This window comes from Lucilia cuprina, chromosome 6 (assembly GCF_022045245.1).
Source record: "Lucilia cuprina isolate Lc7/37 chromosome 6, ASM2204524v1, whole genome shotgun sequence".
NCBI classification, from domain to species: domain Eukaryota; kingdom Metazoa; phylum Arthropoda; class Insecta; order Diptera; family Calliphoridae; genus Lucilia; species Lucilia cuprina.
In genome coordinates, this window is record NC_060954.1 from 41,053,549 (window position 1) to 41,074,915 (window position 21,367).

Consider the following 21,367-nt stretch of genomic DNA (forward strand, 5'->3'; position numbering starts at 1 on the left):
ATATTCTAGTCTATAGACTAGTCTATAGTCTAGTCTATAGTCTAGACTACGGTTAGCTCTATGGTCTATTATATAGTTTAGTTTATAGTCTAGTCTATAGTCTAGTCTATATCAGTTTTGGAAATAAGTTAGCCGATTTTAGCTCTTATTACAGTGATATTGCTTGGGTGAAAATATCAAGGAAATGTATGAGATGGGTTCCTTATTGACCTATGCACATTTACAAATAATGTAAACATAAGAAAATAGATTTACTATGTTTTGGAAGACATTGATCTATTTCCGCTAATCATCACAAAGGTTCCTGTAATAGTTTCAATTTTAATTTTGAATGTAAGAAAATAAACTTAATCAGTTTTGCAAATAAGCATTACTTGTAATTATAAATTATTTTATTAGATTGTTTGCTTACTAAAAATGTTTGAATTGAGATTTTTTTAAAATACAAATCACTTAAATAAACTAGATTTGTAAGAAAAATGTTTTATTTATATGTAATTAGTAGTTATTTACTACAAATAATGTTGTTGTTTTATTTTACAATAATTTGTAAAATTTAAATTACAAAAACTTGTTATATAAGTTAATAATTTGTTTTGAGATCTATTTTGGGTTTTATAGTTGCAAAATAATTATTATAATAATTTCAATGGTTGCACAAAAAATATAAAAAATAAAAATAAAAAAACAATAGCAATTTACTACAAAACTATTGCAAATTTAAAAATGAAAAATTTAATAATAATGATAATAATATGGAAAACAAATCAACTATTTTTTTTCTATTACATGATAAAAGAAAATAATTAATTTTAATTGCCAGCACACGTTTTGCAATGTAAAAATTTTATGTTTTAAACAGATATACCAGATACGAAAATTGAATTTGAAAAGCTATAAAATAGCAAAAAAAAACGTGAAAGGAAAAAAAAAACAAAATGACAAATTTTTGTGTTTTAAGGAAAAAACATTTTGTTTTAAAACAAATTATATTTTTTTTTATTTTCCTAGAAAAATTGCATTAGTTTTTAAATGCATTCGGTTTCATTTTTCAAAAAAGTTTAAAGAAAAACATTTGTATTTGTAAGCAAAAATTAGTTTTTCTTTACTTTGCCGTTGAGATTCTTTTGATATTTAATAATATGAAATAAATTGTATTTTATTAACAAGTTTTAGATGCTGTCTCTAGGGCCTTTCAGTGTATAGTTATAATTATTTATATACAACCAACAGCAATTGAACGAATATCGGTTTTCATACCGAAAGCAAAAAAAACATTCAACAATAAATCTTAATAAAATTATTTCTAACAAAGTGTATTACTACCGAAAACAGTAGGGTGTATAATTTTAAATAATAGTCTTTGGTGTACGAGAATGCAAGGACTGTGCTTGCATTCTCGTACACCTAAATTTCTTTACAAATTTAGTTTATAATGAAAACTAACTAACTAACTAACTCACTAACTAACTAACTAATTAACTAACTAACTAACTAACTAACTAACTAACTAACTAACTAACTAACTAACCAACAAACATACTAGCCTAGTCTATAATCTAGCTACAGTCTAGTCTATAGTCCAGTCAATAGTCTAGTCTATAGTCTAGTCTATAGTCTAGTCTATAGTCTAGTCTATAGTCTAGTCTATAGTCTAGTCTATAGTCTAGTCTATAGTCTAGTCTATAGTCTAGTCTATAGTCTAGTCTATAGTCTAGTCTATAGTCTAGTCTCTAGTTCTCAAATACTTATTCAAACAAAATACGTTCAAGCCACGTGATTTCATGTACAGTGTATAACAAAAATGTGTAAATGATGGTGAAATATGTTTTACATAGCCTCCTCCCAATCTAACCTTACTACCCTTTAAACAAAAGAACTTTCTCAACAACTTATATAAGTGATCTGAGTAATTATATATCTAATTGATTATTTGTAAGCAAACAATGTAGTTTTTGCTTGCAATGTAATGCTAATGTAAGTTGAAATGTCGTTTTTAAAGTATTGAACTCAGATATCTTCAATAAAAATAACTTAGCTACTGGTTTATATTCAACAAGAGAATTGTAAACTAATCAGATTTATAAAATTAAAATATCGATTACAATTCAGTTTTCAATTCTACACTCATTACACTTTCTCAAAATCTCATTTCTTATGCTTTTAATCTAAAATTATGTCTCCAGAATTTTTTTCAACTCCCTACTGTGCACTTATAAAAATCCTAAAGAATGTGTGTAATTTTCTTGTCTAGTTTATTAGCTGATATTGTGTTGCATTCCACAATTTAAACAGCTAGTTAGCAACAGCATTATGTATTAGTCTTTAAAAAATGGTTTCCCTTAAATAAGAGAAATATTAACTAACTAACTAACTATCTAACTAAATAACTAACTATCTAACTAAATAACTAACTAACTAAGTAACTAACTAACTAACTAACTAACTAACTAACTAACTAACTAACTAACTGACTGACTGACTGACTAACTAACTAACTGACTAACTAACTAACAAACTAACTAAATACTAACTAAATACTAACTAATTAAATAACTAACGTATTAAACATATTGAAACCGGGGAGTAATTCTAAGATCTGATTCAAAATATAACTGAATTTTCCATCTCTGCTTAAAATAATGCTTTTCTATTTTTCTTACTCATACTTAAGTTGCTCCATACATTCACTCATACATACATACGAATGAGTAGTTGGTGTGAGCAAAGTGTGTATCATTGTTCACACTAGTCTAAGTGTTAATAACCTTTTCTTTATTTAAATTGAAGCTTTAGTTTTCATTATTTTTTTCCACAAAAAAAAAACACACGCTGTAGAAATTGTAATACAATTAATTAAAATAATTAAAACTAAAGAGAAAAAAACTGCACGAAGAAAAGCAAATATTAGAGAATAAGATAAGCATAACCACACACACGAATAACTAACATATATTGCATTAAGAGTGTCATAACTTAATTTTTGGTAGAGAAGAAAGTTTGGTTCTAAGCAAAGTTTTTCTTAGAACATTAATTTGCTACAAACTTGATCTAAGTTATGTGCAGTGATGCCAAATTGGCGGATTTATCTGAATTGATCAAACTGTAGGAGCAAATTTTAGGATTTTAAAAATGTTCTTTTTAAATTAATTGTTTTCGAAGAAATTTGTTACATAAAATCTGGCAACCCTGACTGCTTACATGTTTAGTTGTATGGGTAAACACATGCATATGTGCAATAGATTATTGCTTTCGTTGAAATTTTAATTTCAACAAACAGTTTTAATCTGAAATTGAAAACGAATTTATAATGTAAATAAACAACAAAAACTTGTAGAAAAGTAAAGGCAAGAAGAATTTAATATGTAATCTTCAGATTACAACAAACTAATCCCGAAAGAGATGATGATGACTGTCTCTGTTGAAAGGTGTTAAGAAGTAATGTTTATTATCAATTTAATTAAATTGAAAATAACACTGCATAGATCCACTGGAGTTCAGTGAACTTAGGGTAAAAATTAAAAAAAAAAAAAAATTAAAAAAAATATATATATTTTAGAAACTTCCCATAGTGCAAAGTCTATTAGCTTTTATATATAAGTGTTTTTTTGATTGATAATTTAAATTTTCTTCAAAATGTAAACCCAAGTTTTTCTCTTTTATACTTGAGGAAAGATTTATTGCAAATTTGTTCAAAACTATTTTTAATAAGTTGGGTCAAAATATTTATATTACCTTTACATTACATCAAAACGTGATAACAATGCCCACATATATAATAATAGTCTAAACAAAAAAGAACCCAGTAAAAACTTTCATTACCACGTAAGGGGTAAAATTGCTAAAATTCACTTACACAATAGCATTTTAAGTCAGTATTTTAACACGGTGATGTCATTCGACACAAGTACTTACCACAAACGATTACAAGTAGTTACAAAAAGTTGTCATTGTAAATCGCACGAAAAACGTATTATATAAATAAAATGTATTTATATAATACATTTTTAGTAAGACCTTATTAGACTACTTCTATGTAATCCAGACGATATCTAGTAGTTATTGAAAGGTATGTTGTTAGGTAAGTAATTACAATGGAAAGCCATTACCCAGTTTTTGCTGGGAATGAATATATGTTTACGAACAGTAAGAAAGTGTAAACGCTCCTGTCCACTAGACTTTGACAAATGAGCTAACAAATACGCATTTTCGCTATCGTACAAAGTAACTACTTATTTAACTTCTACTCTGTAAGCGAACTTGATAAGAACCCGACTCTAATGACGTCTTTATATTCTAATAATAAGTTAAAATGTCATAAGTAAAATAGTATTTACGTTCTTCCCAAGTGTAAGAAAACATTATTGATTTAAAAATTTTATTTAAATTATTCCTATTCTTCTACACTTTACTTAAGAATATATTGCACTGTAAACGTTTATTCAGCAACAACTATTACAGAAAAACTATCTATTTAAATATTCTATATATTTTTCCCATTCATCTCTTTGTCTGTCTTTAAGTGTTCATAATGTAATTAGTTCAGTATATATATTTTTTTGCAGTTTATTTAAGTTGATTGCATTTAAAACATTCAACAAATTAGATCGATTTTTGACGTTTATATTTATTTTCCGATTGTACCTTTCTTTTATAGTATTTAAATGTCGCATTTAAATATATTTTCCTTTTTCGTATTGTTGATGTTATTTTAAGTCAATTAAAATTCTAAATAAGACACATAATATAAATTTGTAATTAGAAAATTAAATAAAAATTAGTATGTAGAAAATGATTATATAGTATAGTTTTCTTGATAATCTAGTCTGAAGTTTAAAATCTATAACTTAGTCTAAAGTCTAATCTATAGTCACGTAATTTGACGAGTTTATAGACTAGTCTGTAGTCAAGTCTTTAGTCGAGTCTATAGCCGAGTCTATAGTCTAGTTTATAGTCTAGTCTATAGTCTAGTCTATAGTCTAGTCTATAGTCTAGTCTATAGTCTAGTCTATAGTCTAGTCTATAGTCTAGTCTATAGTCTAGTCTATAGTCTAGTCTATAGTCTAGACTGTAGTCTAGTCTTTTGTCTAGTCTATATTCTAGTCTATAGTCTAGTCTATAGTCTAATCTATAGTCTAGTCTGTATTCTACTCTATAGTCTAGTCTATAGTCTAGTCTATAGTCTAGTCTATAGTCTAGTCTATAGTCTAGTCTATAGTCTAGTCTATAGTCTAGTCTATAGCCTAGTCCATAGTCTAGTCTATAGTCTAGTCTATAATTTATTGAGAAATCTAGTATGTATTCTAGGATGTAGTCTAGTATGTAGTCTAGTCTTAAGTCTAGTCTTTTAGTTAAAAATAGTGAAAGAAATACTCTCCTCCAAACGCTTTAGCTAGATTTTCGCCTGTTTGGTTATACCGTAGTCTATAGTGTATTAGTAGTCTCTCCGATAATACGTCAACCTCTAGTCTAGATTATATACCAGCATATAGACGCAAATGAAGTTTTATCATGTCATCCTTTTTATTTCCTTACAATCCTTATCCTCTATTAATAATCACTTTCTATAACTTTTTATTAATAAAATCCTCTACACAAACAAACTCTTTAACATTTTCATATAATTTTGTCCTTTGTTGTAACGCATTTTTGTTGTAATTATTATAAATTATTGTGCCATTTAGAATTTAAAATTATTAACCTTCATTAAAAATCTTGGCAACATTATTTATGGAACTCGTTCCATAAGACAAGGTGTGTCTTAAAGAAATCTATTGCGTTGTGCAACGTTCTAAAAACATACAGTTACATATACACACATACAAATGAGCGTTTGAGAATTCCATTAGAACAAAATCTATATTGGAAATAAATATTGGTGCAGTCAGCAATATTGTTATTGGAGGTGGTGGTGATGTTGTTGTTGTTATTACTGCTGCTGATGGTGCTATTTGTTTGTTATCATTTTGAAACAATAAATGAATGTACCTGAATTTATGCAATCAGTACAAGGTATTATGGCAATAAACAGATACAGATATTTAGATATACTAATACTGCAATAGTTTAAAAAAAATAACAATTACATTTAATTTGTTATATGTGGCTTTTACTGTAATTAAGTTTTAATGATGTTTTAAATGAGTGTTTGAATGATGTTTTCTTAATGAGCTCAACGTATGAACATGGTTGGGTTACAATTACAGTTTGTAACTCCAACTGCAAAAAAAAACAATCCGTTAGTCTTATCTAATTTCTTGATTGCATAGTAAAGTTAGGCTTCATGGAGTACTTGGTTTATGGAAAAGTAAACGTGTAAACTAATTTCGTTTAACAAAATTCCTAATTTTTTTATTTGTAATTATAACAAATTTACATAAACTTTCTCAGCTGATGTCTAGCTTTTACGATAAGTTTATCTTATACAAAATGTATACATTTTTAAAACAACCTTAAATAAATTTTACTTAATTTACTTAAAAGGGAAATAAAAGCCAGAAATACTATAATGTAGACTACGGTTAAAACTATAGCCTTTATAACGACTTGATCACAATATAGACTATACTATTTTCATACTATAGATTAGACTATAACTCAGTATATAGACTAAACCATAATCCAAGCTCTAAACTAGACAATAGTTCAGTCAATAAACAATACTAAAATCCAGATATATATTAGAATATATTTCAAAATTAGACTATTAACATAACTATAGACTTAATTGTAGTCCAGATTACAGACTACACTATACCATATTCTAACCTATAGACTTGACTATAGACCAGATTACAGACTTAACTATAGTCCAACCTTTAGATTTCACAAGACTATAGACTAGACTAGGATATAGAATATAGACTGCACTATAGTTCGGACTATATATTAGACTATAGTCCAGAATATAGACAATAGTATAGGCCAAACTTTAAACTAGATTATAGTTCATACTGTAGGCTATACTATAGTCCATACTGTAGACTATGCCGTAGTCCAGACTTATGACTCCACTATAGTCCAGGCTATAGAGACGAGACTTTAGTCGAGACTATAGACTAGACTATACACTATACTCGAGTCCAGACTATAAACTTGACTATAGTACCATATATAGACTAGACTTTAGTCCAAACTATAGACAAGACTATACACTAGACTAGAGTCCAACTATAAACTTGACTATAGTTTAATCTATAGACTAGACTAAACTATAGTTCAGACTATACTCTAAACTTTAGACCAGACTATAAAGTAGACTTTAGTCCAGACTATAGACTAGACTATAGTCAAAAATATGATGATAGTCTAGACTATAGTCTAGATGATAGTCTAGACTATAGTCTAGATGATAGTCTAGACTATAGACTAAACTATATCCTACACTATAGTTCATGGTAAAAACTAGACTTTAGCGCAGACTGCAGACTTTAGACAGTAGACTAGTATATAGACCAGACTACAATATATGCATTATATTCCAAACTGTAGACTAGATAATTTTTCAGACTATTCTCCGGGCTATACTAGATTACAATCTGTATAATAGATAAGATCTATGTTATAGACTATAGTCCAGAATATAAACTAGACTATTATTCAGGCCATAGACTACAATATAGTTCACATTATAAACTATGCTATAGACCAGAATATAGAATGGACTATAATCTGTACTATAGAATAGATTATAGTACAGACTATAAACGACACTATAGACAACACTACAGTCAAGTCTGTATAATCAAAGTCTCTAGACTTTATTCTAGTCTATATACTTGACTAAAGTCTTGACTATCTACTTCACTACAGTCCAGACTTGACTTTAATCCAGACAAATTATTAACTAGATTATAATCCATATTATAGACTATCATCCAGACAATAGACTTAACTGTATGTAGCTGTTGCAGAACAGTTTTTGCAAGTACAAAATAATTGATTCAAGCACGGATCGTTTAAATCCGAAAAATCTTATTTGAATCTTTCACTTTTTTACATTTTTCTCTATTTAGAGTTCATAGCTACAGTAAATAGTTATTTCCAAAGAAAAATACTTTATTTTTTAGAAATTGATGTCAATACATGCCAAAAAGAATAATATCCTGCGATATCCTTCGAAAAAACTTTTTCCATTTTCCATCAAAAATGATCGATGTACATCAAAATAATGTGTGTGGTGAAGTAAAATCCATAAAAAATCCAGCGGTTTAGGTTTGTGCGTGAAAGGTTTAAGACATATTGGGGTTAAAGTGATAGTGCAATGAACTAATTTTGAGAACTTTAACTTAAATCTATGATAAGTTTGTAATAAAAATAAGAATAATTTAAGAGTTTAAAATATTGTATTAGCACCGAAATGTTTTTGATTTAATTTCGATTTGTACTTGATGTAAGATTTCAGAACATTTCGGTAAAAATATACAAAATAAGGATAATACCATATGTTAAAAGCTCAACTATTTATCGCAAAAAATCCTTAACTTAATGAGAATTATTTACGTTGGAATGAATGTAATTTGAATTGAATAAGAAAAGGTATTGAATTAAGTAAGATATTAGATTGAAAAGTAATCTAAACTATTTCATATCAAGATAACAATTATTAATACCGATATGTTATCTATTAAAAACAAGTAATTAACTGGAATAAAATCACCCTGAAAAGACTACTACTTATGTTCTGTATTACATAGAAGTAGTGTTATAAGGTCTTACTAATAATGTGTTATATAAATACTTTCTAATCCATTAGTCATATTGCCAGTTAAGATACTGATGCTGTATACTTTTTTTCATGTGATTTACAATGACTTCTTATTCTAATTACTTATAATAGTTTGTGGTAAATTCTTGTTTCCAATGACATCACCGTTTTCAAATAATATTATGTAAGCAAATTTTAAACTTCTTATTTATTTAGTTTTCAAAAATTTTTTAGTGTAAAGTTAAGATGAGTAAAAAAAAGTATTATAAAGTTATAAAATCACCACAATTCTCATTTGGTTAATGACATTTAAAGTATATTAATTTTGTTTCTTCGCTCTTAGCCGATAAAATATTATAATATACACACTTATAACCAGGACAAGGATTTTCATGTACTAAAAAATTAAAAATATGTAAATACCAAATTTGTCGTAAAAATATGAAATACAGAGAAAACAAAACTATTTATTTTAGAAAAATATGCAAAATATGCTATACAAATATTGGAAATATGTAAAATATATGAAATTTATGCATTTATAACAAAATATGCAAAAATATGCATCAACAAATCGATGCCATTTTGTAGTAAATTCTTTGTTTCGAAAAGAAAACTAGTTAAAAGTTATTTTGAATTACTGACTACCAACATGCATTCGCATAGAAATCCTTGCCCTGCTTATAACTTATTAGATTTGAATATCTAAAACATATGAATAACCTTTTCATCTTCAGTACATTAAATCCTAATTTAACACGATGAATAAATGTATAAAGTTTAAGTATTTCATCATATGTCAAAGAGTATATATTTAGCACATTAACACACATTCTTATGAGGTTTGTTTATAATACGGTTGAAGAAAAAATCAATTTAATACCCAACAGTTTGGAGTAACTTTAGCAATATTTACAACAGCTTGTTATAGACAGATTTTATTACAAATGATTAATTTCTAATCTACAATGCAGAATTCTGTTAAAGTAAAGTTGGTACTAGAAGCTATTTAAAGACTGAAGACTGGTTTCCTTCTAGATTACCTTGAACGTATAAAGTAACCTATGGGTCTTTGTATGAATACAAAGTTTTAAGCGAAATACTGTTTTAAAGACATACTTATACTTCTAGTAAAACTATTGGATACTTGTCGTTATGAAAGCATAACGTACGTCCTGTAGCTGGAGCATGATTGAGAAAAAAATCAACATTTTTTATTGCCTGTCATGTTCAGGTTAAATTATATTATGACCTAGTACTCGTGCACAAAAGCTATGCCAACGAAAACAAACTGACACTCACAGGGATATTTTTTTTATATTATTGAATACATTTTAACCTGTTGCATGTAAATCAAGCACGTTTATTTTTATTATTACATTGTCATTCATGTATTCTATAGATTTTTCTTGCCACAGCGGTAGTAGTAAGTAAATAGCATGAGACTGTTGCTCTGAATATATAACAGGAAGGAAAGACAAAGTTTTAAGCATCACAAATTTTCACTAGTTGATGATGGTGAAAGATTGTCAACACTTAACTGGAAAGTAATTTTGATCTTTAAATTTCAGTTGATTATTGGAATCATATGTTGTTATGTTGAAAACATGTAAGTTATATGGTGTCAAATTATCACCATTATAATACTAAAAATATTCTTATTAGGAATTTTTTTTAACCAAAACAAATATGTGGGTTTTTCTCGAAGTTTAATATATTAGAAAAAATTTTACTAAAATAAAGCATAAAATAGAGATAAAAAAGAAATGATAAAAAAATATGTAAATTAAAATGAAATAAAGGGGAACAATATGTCCGTCTGTCAATTGTTTTCTTATAATCTTTATACAGCACTTAAAATTCGTTTTATATTTATCTCTATTTTTACACACAATTTTCATATTATTTCTTTTAAATTCTCTTGTGTTTTTCTAACATACCAAGGATATTTGTTTGTGAGTAGTTGTTAAAAAAAAGAAATATTTTTTCCTAGTTTTTTATATAACTTGAGGTTTTCAAAGGAATTTTTCTATTCTTTCTTATATTTGTTCTTCGTTTGCTCTAATTTATTCATATTAATTTTGTGTTACTTGTTTGTTCATATTTTATTTTTATTGCGTCTTAAGTTATAATATTTCTTAGTTTAAAAAAAAGGGAGTCAGTCAATTTTCTTTACTTTATTGAACTTTGTTTTTGTTTTGCATATATTTGTGTTGTTTTTTTTCCTTCATAACCTAGAGGGGTTTGAATTTTAAAGTTTTATAAATGTTAATAAACGGAAAAAACACTTTTGCTATCAAAAAGAACGTACATTTTTGTTATCTTAAAAACTACTTATACTAAAGTTTTTTTTTCGAAATTAAATTTTTTTTGCAAAACTCTTCATTCCTCTCATCATATGTTAAATGTGTAAAATCAAGCACATTTCGATATTAAAGGACCAGTTAATGCACATGTCTATAGAATAGTAAAATAGTAGTCAAGTCCACACATCAATTGATCGACTTTTCATAGACTAAGTCAATATATAAATCGATTGCATACAATTCGCCCATTGACTATTTAACTTACTTGTCCATAGTAAATATTCTTGTCCATGAACGTGACCATGAACAGGATTAGTCAATGGGATAGAAAATAGACTAATCTACCGTCTTTTCGACAGATAAGTCGACTGACAGACTCGTCAAAAGACTTGTAAACAGTCTAGACTAAGTACTAGTCAATCTCGATAGATTAGTCAACTGACAGACTAGTCAAAAGACTAGTAAACAGACTAGACAACAGACTAGATAACATATTAGTCAACAGACGAGTCAACGGACTATTCAACGGACTAGTCAACAGACTATACAAAAGACTAGTCAACAGACTAGTTAACAGACTAGTTAACAGACTAGACAACAGACTAGTCAACAGACTAGTCAACAGACTAGACAACAGACTAGACAACATATTAGTCAACAGACGAGTCAACAAACTATTCAATAGCTAGTCAACAGACTAGACAACGGACTATTCAACGGACTAGTCAACAGACTAGATAACATATTAGTCAACAGACGAGTCAACGGACTATTCAACGGACTATTCAACAGACTAGTTAACAGACTAGTCAACAGACAGTCAACAGACTAGTCAACAGACTAGTCAACAGACTAGTAAACAGACTAGACAACATATTAGTCAACAGACGAGTCAACAAACTATTCAATAGCTAGTCAACAGACTAGACAACGGACTATTCAACGGACTAGTCAACAGACTAGTCAACAGAATGGTCAACAGACTAGTCAACAGACTAGTCAACAGACTAGTCAAAAGACTAGTCAACAGACTAGTCAACAGACTAGTCAACATAATGGTCAACAGACTAGTCAACAGACTAGTCAACAGACTAGTCAACAGACTAGTCAACAGACTAGTCAAAAGACTAGTCAACAGACTAGTCAAAAGACTAGTCAACAGACTAGTCAACAGACTAGTCAACAGACTAGTCAACAGACTAGTCAACAGACAAGTCAACAGACTGTCAACAGACTTATCAATAGAATAATCAATAGACTAGTCAATAGGCTAGTCAACACACTATACAACAGACTAGTGAACCAACTAGTCAACAGACTAACCAACAGACTAGCCAACAGACTAGTCAACAAACTAGTTAAAGAACTAGTCAAAAGACTAGTCAATAGAAAAGCACATATAACAATATTATAAACCAATCAATGGAATAGTACAAAGACTAGTTCCTAAAATAGTCGATAGGCTAGTCATAGACCAGTTGATAGACCGTTCAATAGACTAGTCCATAGATCTCTCGAAACATTATTCGGTAGCTAGGTAAAATAATAGTGAATAGACTTATTGATTGACTTATCAATAAACTAGTCAACAGAGTATTCGACAAACTAGTTAATAGATTAATCAATTGACTCGTCAGTAGATTAACTAGTAAATAAACCAGTAGACAGACTATTCTTTAGATCATCAATATACTATTTAATGGACTAAATGATACACTTATCAATGGCATAATCTCTAACACTCATATTTTAAAATTTCACCAACTCATCATCCTTATCCTGAGTTTCCTTCTGGAAAATTCTCCATATTTCTAAGTTCTCACATATACTTGTTGAAGATATTTATTACATTTATTAACTTTTTCTTTCTCATGCTGATACAATTTCTTCTTCTTTTTTTATTTATTTAAGCATAAATCCTTTACTTTTGGTTTCCTCTAACAAGGTTTCTCTATTCTATTGTTCTTCATAGAATCGTGACAATGCGTAGATTTTCCAAACATAAATAAATTCAAGACAATAGAATTAAAACAGAAATTGCTAAAACAAAATGTCGAAACGTGATTTATTTCTTAATAAAACATCTGTCAACGTCATTATGATGTCTATCAGAAGCATAGATACATTTGTAAATAATCGTTTTTTTTTTCTTAGTAAGTCTAGGATTTGGGTGTTCTGTTTTTTTTATATGTTACATTGACTGGAAATTCTCGAGAGAAAAACAGGGCATTTTATTTTCTTTAAGAGTTTTATTAAATTCTTGTAAATCTTTCGCATGTCTGATGAATGAAATTGATTTCTTTGAAAAATAAACTAATGTGGTAAAATACAAGAAACGTCATTGAAAATTGTGTTACAGAATACAATCTACATTTTGCGAATTTACAAACTTTATTCAATACTTTTACTATTTATTTACTTTATCACTTTGATAAATAGAAGTTATACTAATAACTTTCTCAGATCCGAAAAATGTATATGAAGCTCCATTAGTTATTTAGGACAAATTATTTAAACGTATGAGTGATATTAATCGAAATCATGATAATCATACGCAGTGATTGAAACAATAATATAGTCTCACACATTTTTAATCCATAGACCATAAATTTTTTTTAGCCTTTAGTCTAGTCTATAATCTAGTATACAATCAGTGTAGTCTATAATCAGTCTATAGCCATAAATTTTGTTTTAGCCTTTAGTCTAGTCTATAATCTAGTATACAATCAGTGTAGTCTATAATCAGTCTATAGTCTAGTCTTTAGTCTAGTCTATAGTCTAGTCTATAGTCTAGTCTATAGTCTAGTCTATAGTCTAGTCTATAGTCTAGTCTATAGTCTAGTCTATAGTCTAGTCTATAGTCTAGTCTATAGTCTAGTCTATAGTCTAGTCTATAGTCTAGTCTATAGTCTAGTCTATAGTCTAGTCTATAGTCTAGTCTATAGTCTAGTCTAAAGTCAAATCTATAGGGTAGTCTATAGGATGCTCTATAGTCTACTCTTTAAAAAGTATACATTTGTCTTTAAATTTAATATTTGTCGACCTGTGTAACTTATCAGTTCTCAAAAAATTTTTTTTAAATATCATTTCGATTTAAACTCGTGTGTGGCATTTTTTGATGTTCTTTTTGATTTAATGATTAAATACGCTTGTACATCAATATAAATATACATATGTTTACATATGAGATCAAAATGTATACTGAAATGTATTAAATTTATTATTTATGTTCATTTAATTAGTAACAACTACAGGACAGTAACAGAAAGTATGTGTTTAGACCACAAACATATGTATGTACGTGTGTATTTTTTCCTTTTTTGAGTGGGATTTTTAGATAAATTGCTTAATTTTCCTAAATTCTTCCTTTTTTCTTCTAAAGACTAGCAAATGTCAAGCGATAATTGTAAAAATATTCATAGTCTTACAATGTCTACGGATGTTTATGATAAATCATTTAAGCAGAAAGATTAAATATGTATAAGTCAACCTTTGCAAGGAATCTTAACAAGGTAGTAATGTTTAATAAATGAAAACATAAATAAGAAATTAACTTTTTGTTTGGCAGGTTAATAATAAGATGTTAAATATTTATATGTTTAGGACAAACAAAATCAGCTAAATAAATTAAACATGTTGTGCCTGTAACCTTTCAAAACATTGCAAAATGTTGTAAAACTAAATTTTTATTTTGTTAATGTTTATTTTATTAAAAATTCTATAAGAATATCATTAAATAATTTCTTTTAATAAATTTAGTAAAATTTAAAGGGATATGTAACCACACTGCGTATGAATATTATAAACGCAATTAAAAATACTCATACGCCTATAATGAAACAACACATTTATATATATTATTATATATTTTTTAGATTTAGTTGATAAATTTTTTTCTTTCACATTTTACTATAAAACATACTTACACTTAGATGATATAATTGCATTTAATTAAATTAAATCAACATACCTACAAAAAAAAGAAAGAAGAAAAATAATTATTGAAATTTTAAGTAAATTTATGTTTTACAAAAAAGAATAAATTATGCCGCAACTATTTATAAATTGGTTGAACAAAAGCGAAAGTTTTATGTTCTCATTGCAGGTAATAGAAACTTTTTTAATTTCAATTAATTCAATTATAAGCAAAATCCATTAGAGATCACGTTCTCGAGACCTATAGTATTGTCTATAGTATAGTCTATAGTCTAATCTATAGTCTAGTCTATAGTCTAGTCTATAGTCTAGTCTATAGTCTAGTCTATAGTCTAGTCTATAGTCTAGTCTATAGTCTAGTCTATAGTCTAGTCTATAGTCTAGTCTATAGTCTAGTCTATAGTCTAGTCTATAGTCTAGTCTATGGTCAAGTCTGTAGTCAGGTCTATAGTCTAGTCTATAGTCAAGTCTGTAGTCAGGTCTATAGTCTATTCTATAATCCAGTTTATAGTCTAGTCTATAGTCTAGTCTATATTCTAGTCTACAGTCTAGTCTATATTTTAGTCTATAGTCTAGTCTATAGTTTAGTCTATAGTTTAGTCTATAGTCTAGTCTATAGTCTAGTCAATAGTCTAGTCTATAGTCTAGTCAATAGTCTAGTCTATAGTCTAGTCTATAGTCTAGTCTACAGTCTAGTCTATAGTCTAGTCAATAGTCTAGTCTATAGTCTAGTCTATACTCTAGTCTATAGTCTAGTCTATAGTCTAGTCTATAGTCTAGTCTATAGTCTAGTCTATAGTCTAGTCTATAGTCTAGTCTATAGTCTAGTCTATAGTCTAGTCTATAGTCTAGTCTATAGTCAAGTCTATAGTCTATTCTATAGTCTAGTCTATAGTCTACTCTATAGTCTAGTCTATAGTTTAGTGTATAGTACAGTTAATAGTCTAGTCTATAGTATAGTCTGTAGTCAGGTCTATAGTCTAATCTATAGTCTAGTCTATAGTCTAGTTTATAGTCTAGTCTAGTTTATAGTCTAGTCTATAGTCTATTCTATAGTCTAGTCTATAGTCTAGTCTATAGTCTAGTCTATAGTCTAGTCTATAGTCTAGTCTGTAATCTAGTCTATAGTCTAGTCTATAGTCTAGTCTATAGTCTAGTCTATAGTCTAGTCTATAGTCTAGTTTATAGTCTAGCCTATATTCTTGTCTATAATCTAATCTTTAGTCTTGTCTATAACCTAGTCTATAGTCTAGTCTTTAGTCTAGTCTATAGTCAAGTCTATAGTCAAGTCTATAGTCAAGTCTATAGTCAAGTCTATAGTCAAGTCTATAGTCTAGTATATAGTCTCGTCTATAGTCTAGTCTATAGTTTAGTCTACTTATTTCATATGTGGGCGTGGCACATTGCCTTCTTTAAATGTTAAAATTAAATGTGGCCTCTATTTTTTTTAGAAAAAAACTCACCTTTGCATTATTCGATTCTAAATTATTTGCCAATTTCATATGAACGTTTAACAAAATTACTTTTGTTGCAAAAAAATAAAATTTACAAAAAAAAATCAAACACAATTGACTTTGAAAAAAAATATGCAAAAAAGCAAACACTTTTAAACAGTTTATTACTTTCCTTCCAATGCAAAAAATAAAAAAAAAACTTGTTGAAATTTTAAAAATTTTGTTTAGTTTAATTACACATCAAATAAAACAGGTTAATTAGTTATTTAATAAAATTTTACAAATTTCGTTAAAAAAACATCAACATCTGCTGGTCATGTGTAGTTAAGATATGTGGCCGTCTATGAACACTTATGTAGTTCACTGTATACTTTTCTTTTTTGCTCTATTCAAAAGTAAACATATGTTTAAGCGAAAAATTTTAAATAAACATTATTAACTTTTTAACTGCAGTTTTTTTTAATTTTTTAAATGATTATTTAGTTTTGCGCAAAAAATATTGTATAGATATCAAGGCCGTTAAACAAATGGAGTTCTTTTAGAGTAAAATTAAACTGTATTTATTATTAAATTATTAACATTTAAATATTATTAACTAATGCTGTTGGTATTTATTTGTTAATAAACTTAGCAACAAACTCATGAGATGACTCAATATTGAAAATATATACAATTTTAAAGAGTTGAATTTATTTGCTCGTTTGACTTTTTTATTAGAAATTTTTGATAAAAACACTAAACTTGTCAAAGAATATAGTTTAATATTTCTATTTAATTTATTTGATTCTTGAAAAAACGTTGTTTTTTTACAAAATTTTATAAACGTTTTGTATTGTGTTTTTTTTTTTTTGCTCACACAAAAGTTTAGTTGATTTAACCAAAAATGTTAATTGAAGAAGCAACAATATTCATTTATATAGAGAGAGAGGAGAACCAGCCAGGAAAAACCACCGTTAACAAAAATAATATTTCAGATATTTTTGTTTTAACGAAATGAGAGTGTTTTTTTCTATTTGTTTGTATTATTTGCTATCCCGTTATAAGTGAAAAAGACACTGTTATACGCGGTCACATTCGTTGAACGACTGGTGTAAAAGGTAATCAAAAATTGCACGAGTCTAAACATTAATTGAGTGCAATGCATACCATGATGGCATGGCATGCCAGTCAGTCAGCATACGTACAACACACAATTGCCTCCTCATCTGGCCTACTCCTCTGCACCCCTGGCACTGCTGTTTAACGTGGCTTAGTGAGCTCCATCAACTAGACAAGCAACCCCCTCTAGTCCACTACTAAGGCAGTTAGTTTCATTTCCTTTTGGCAGGGAGGGGAGGTAAGTTGTCTAAAATAACCCCTCAGCCACCACCAGCAAATGTGGCTACAACTTGTGGCTGTTTTTTCTTACGTTGTATTTCTATCATCGATATTTGTTTGCAAAATACAGCAACAACAACAAAAACAACAAGTACCTTCACATTTTGTCAAAATACAATACCACTTTATAAGTGTTTGTTGCTTTTTTCTTTGCAAAGCTTTATCTCACTCAATTACAATTTTAAAAGTTGTTTAAGTTTTCTGCAAAACAAAAGCTTTTTGTGTAAATGAGCATTTTCATTTGCACCAAAATCACTCACTCTTTTCCAACATTTAGTTTTTTTCTGTCTTCTGTTATAAGAATTTATTTTCGCTTTTAGCTCAAATTCTAAAAGAGTATTATTTACAGCATTGGAGAAAAAGAGAGCAAAAGTGTTTTGTTTTTTTTCTAAATATCTTATTTTAGTTTGTTTTTAATATTTTTCTTTGCTCATCATCATCACACTTTTTTCATTTAACTTTTATTTTTTTTCTCTCTTCTACATTTCTAAATTCACAATAACAACAAACTTTTAGTTTTGCACTTTAATATTTTTGTTATTATTGTTTTTTCTTTTGTACTTTTATCATTATATATTTTCATTAATATATTTTATACAGTAATTAAGAGTATGTATTGTTATTGTTATTGTAACAATAACATGTATAAAAACAGACTGATATTTAGTAAAAACAAACGAAACTTCGAGACCAGTCGTGCCTATAGTATAAACGATATATTAGTATATAGAACACTTAATAGATCAGTCCGAAGAATAGTCCATACACTTTCCATGAGACTGATCAAAATACTTCCTCATAGAATAGCTGATAGATAGATCAATTAGTCCATAGGTCCAAAGACCAGACCAGACCATATCTACAACCCAAAACCCTACTATAAACTAGACTAAACACGAAACTAAACTAAAGATTAGACTATGGACAAGACAACTAACTACAGTATCCTAGACTATACTTACACTATTGTCTTGACAAGACTATAGACTAGACAATAGACTAGACTATAGACTAGACTATAGACTAGACTATATACTAGACTACAGACTAGACTATAGACTACACTATAGACTAGACTATAGACTAGACTATAGACTAGACAATAGACTAGACTATAGACTAGACTATAGACTAGACTATAGAATATACTATATACTAGACTACAGACTAGACTACAGACTAGACTATAGACTACACTATAGACTAGACTATAGACTAGACTATAAACTAGACTATAGACTAGACTATAGACTAGACTATAGACTAGACTATAGACTAGACTATAGACTAGACTATAGACTAGACTATAGACTAGACTATAGACTAGACTATAGACTAGACTATAGACTAGACTATAGACTAGACTATAGACTAGACTATAGACTAGACTATAGACTAGACTATAGACTAGACTATAGATTAGACTATAAAATAGTACAAATAGTATAAAATAGTAATTTAAAAATGCGAAAGACTTTTTAAAAAGATGGTCTATGACTATTTATGAAATATAAGTTGGTCGTTACCTTTTTTATTCAATATTATAAAGTTAATATTAATCGAATAGTTGATAGATCTGTATGCAAGTTTTCTGACATCAGGTATACTTTCTTTAAATTGCAATTAATCAATCTCTTGGCCATTAACCTTTTACCTCGCAATAACATTCTTTCAAATTTCTGTCTAGCGAAATATTGTTTTCGTCACTAGTTGCTAAGTCGTTTCATTTTAAGTCTGCCTATTTAATTATTTATATTATTTATTTATATATATTTTTTCTACAATAAATATATATTTTTCTTTTGTTTAAACATTTATGAGAGTGTGTCTAGGTGTGTGGCGTTTTTTTTACTTAATTTCATTTATTTCAGTTGAGTTCAATTTTTTCGGATTGTTTTTTAGATTGTACTTACGTTTGTATAATTTGTTGTTTGTGTTTTTTTTTTAATTTTTATTTATTTTAATTTTTAATTAATTTATTGCTCAATGCATAAAATAAAATAAAAATTTCTTTTACTTTTACCCCCCGATTACTTAGAAAAAACACAAAAACCATAAAATCAAATTAAAAACGAAATGCTTTCTTTTTCTGCCTCATACGTTTATTTTTACCGACGAAACAAACTTAAATAAAACGACCAAAAAAAAAACTAGTTTATTAAATTATTTTTACCGGTGTCTATGCAATAAAAACAGCAGCAACAACAACTAGAAATATTTTAAACAAAATCACAGGTAATCATCAAAATTGTTGCTGTGAAATATTGACACACTCTTTACCCAGCAGTTTTATTAGGATTTAATGAATCCCTTGATTTTAGATAAAATTTTCAGCGAATTGTCAAACTTCATTGTTAGATTGTCATTGAGTAATGGAATTGTCCGTGTTCGTGTGTTATTTTTATTTTGTATCAGCCTCTCAGTACTGCAGGGTATTGCATAAATATCCATCCATATACAAGCAGATAATTCGGTTGCTGCAATTTCTTCTTTTGGAATTTGATGAGCTGCTAAGAAATTTTTGCTGCAGCAGCAATACACAAGTTTAAAGAGATTTTTATTTACCGTTAAACACACTCTAAAGCGGATGTATAAAATGATAGTGACTGTTGTTATAGTAAAGTCATCAGTTGTCGTAGTAAGTACCACTCAATGCATTTCATTTTGACAATTTTAGAGAAGTGTGGGTTGATCTGCTGTGACAAAAGATTTAGACTAACTTAGAAATTTGAAGAAAACTTGAACGAACGTATATTCATAGTTTAGCTAGTCTATGTACTAGTCATGTACTATTAATTAGTTTACTGACAAGCTTGGGGAAAAGTCCATAGGCTCATTCTACAGAGTATCCTAAAGAGAAGACTATGGAATAGCCCATAAGCCCGTAGCATAGTCTATTGTCTAGTCAACGAAGCAGTCTATATACTAATCGACTAATAAGTCTATGGACTATTCCCTTGACTATTCTATGGATTTTTAAATTCAATGTTTAACTAGTCTATATACTGGTCTCTGGACCTATATATGGCCTTCTATCGATTAGTCTATGGCCAAGTTTAGGGAATAGTCCATGATTCTAAACAGCCTAAAGAGTAGACTATGGCCTAGTCCATGTGTCCGTAGCCTAGTCTATGATCTAGTCGATGAACCATTCTATAGACAAATCGACTGACTAGTCTCTTGGCTAGTCTATGGACTAGACTGTGCACTAACAAAAATATGTACTAATCTATGGACTTTTGTGTGGATTAGTGTATCAACTAGTCCATAGTCTATGGAGTGGTCCATGAAGTGTTCTTTTACCTAGTTTAAAGAGTAGACTATGGATTAGTACCTTATCCAGCCCATGGGCTATTCCATTCACTGACCTTTTGCTATTATGTTGACTAGACTATTGATTAGTCGACGATTAGTCGATTGGTATATTTACTGGTCATTGTACTAGTTTTCAACTAGCCTATGATCAGTACTTGTCGAACTTGTCTGTTGACATGACTCTGGAAAAGTCCGGAGACTAATCTCTGGACTAGTATAAGGACTGGACTCTAAACCAATAATGTACTTGTTTATGGACTAGTATACGACCA

At 28.5% G+C, this 21,367-nt stretch overlaps 1 protein-coding gene across 2 annotated transcripts in view; it reads right to left on the reverse strand.

The window, feature by feature from the left end:
• LOC111679547 (terminal nucleotidyltransferase 5C) overlaps positions 1-21,367 on the reverse strand; it is a 215,260-nt gene that overhangs the window by 86,536 nt on the left and 107,357 nt on the right. The window contains exon 1 of one of the 2 annotated variants that reach the window (XM_023441121.2): positions 16,413-17,487. The exons of the other annotated variant lie outside the window; for it this stretch is intronic. Coding sequence (XP_023296889.2) covers positions 16,413-16,451 — 39 coding nt within the window. The 5' untranslated portion in view covers positions 16,452-17,487. Of the gene's footprint in view, positions 1-16,412; positions 17,488-21,367 lie in introns of those variants that run through there. 2 annotated transcript variants of the gene reach the window in all.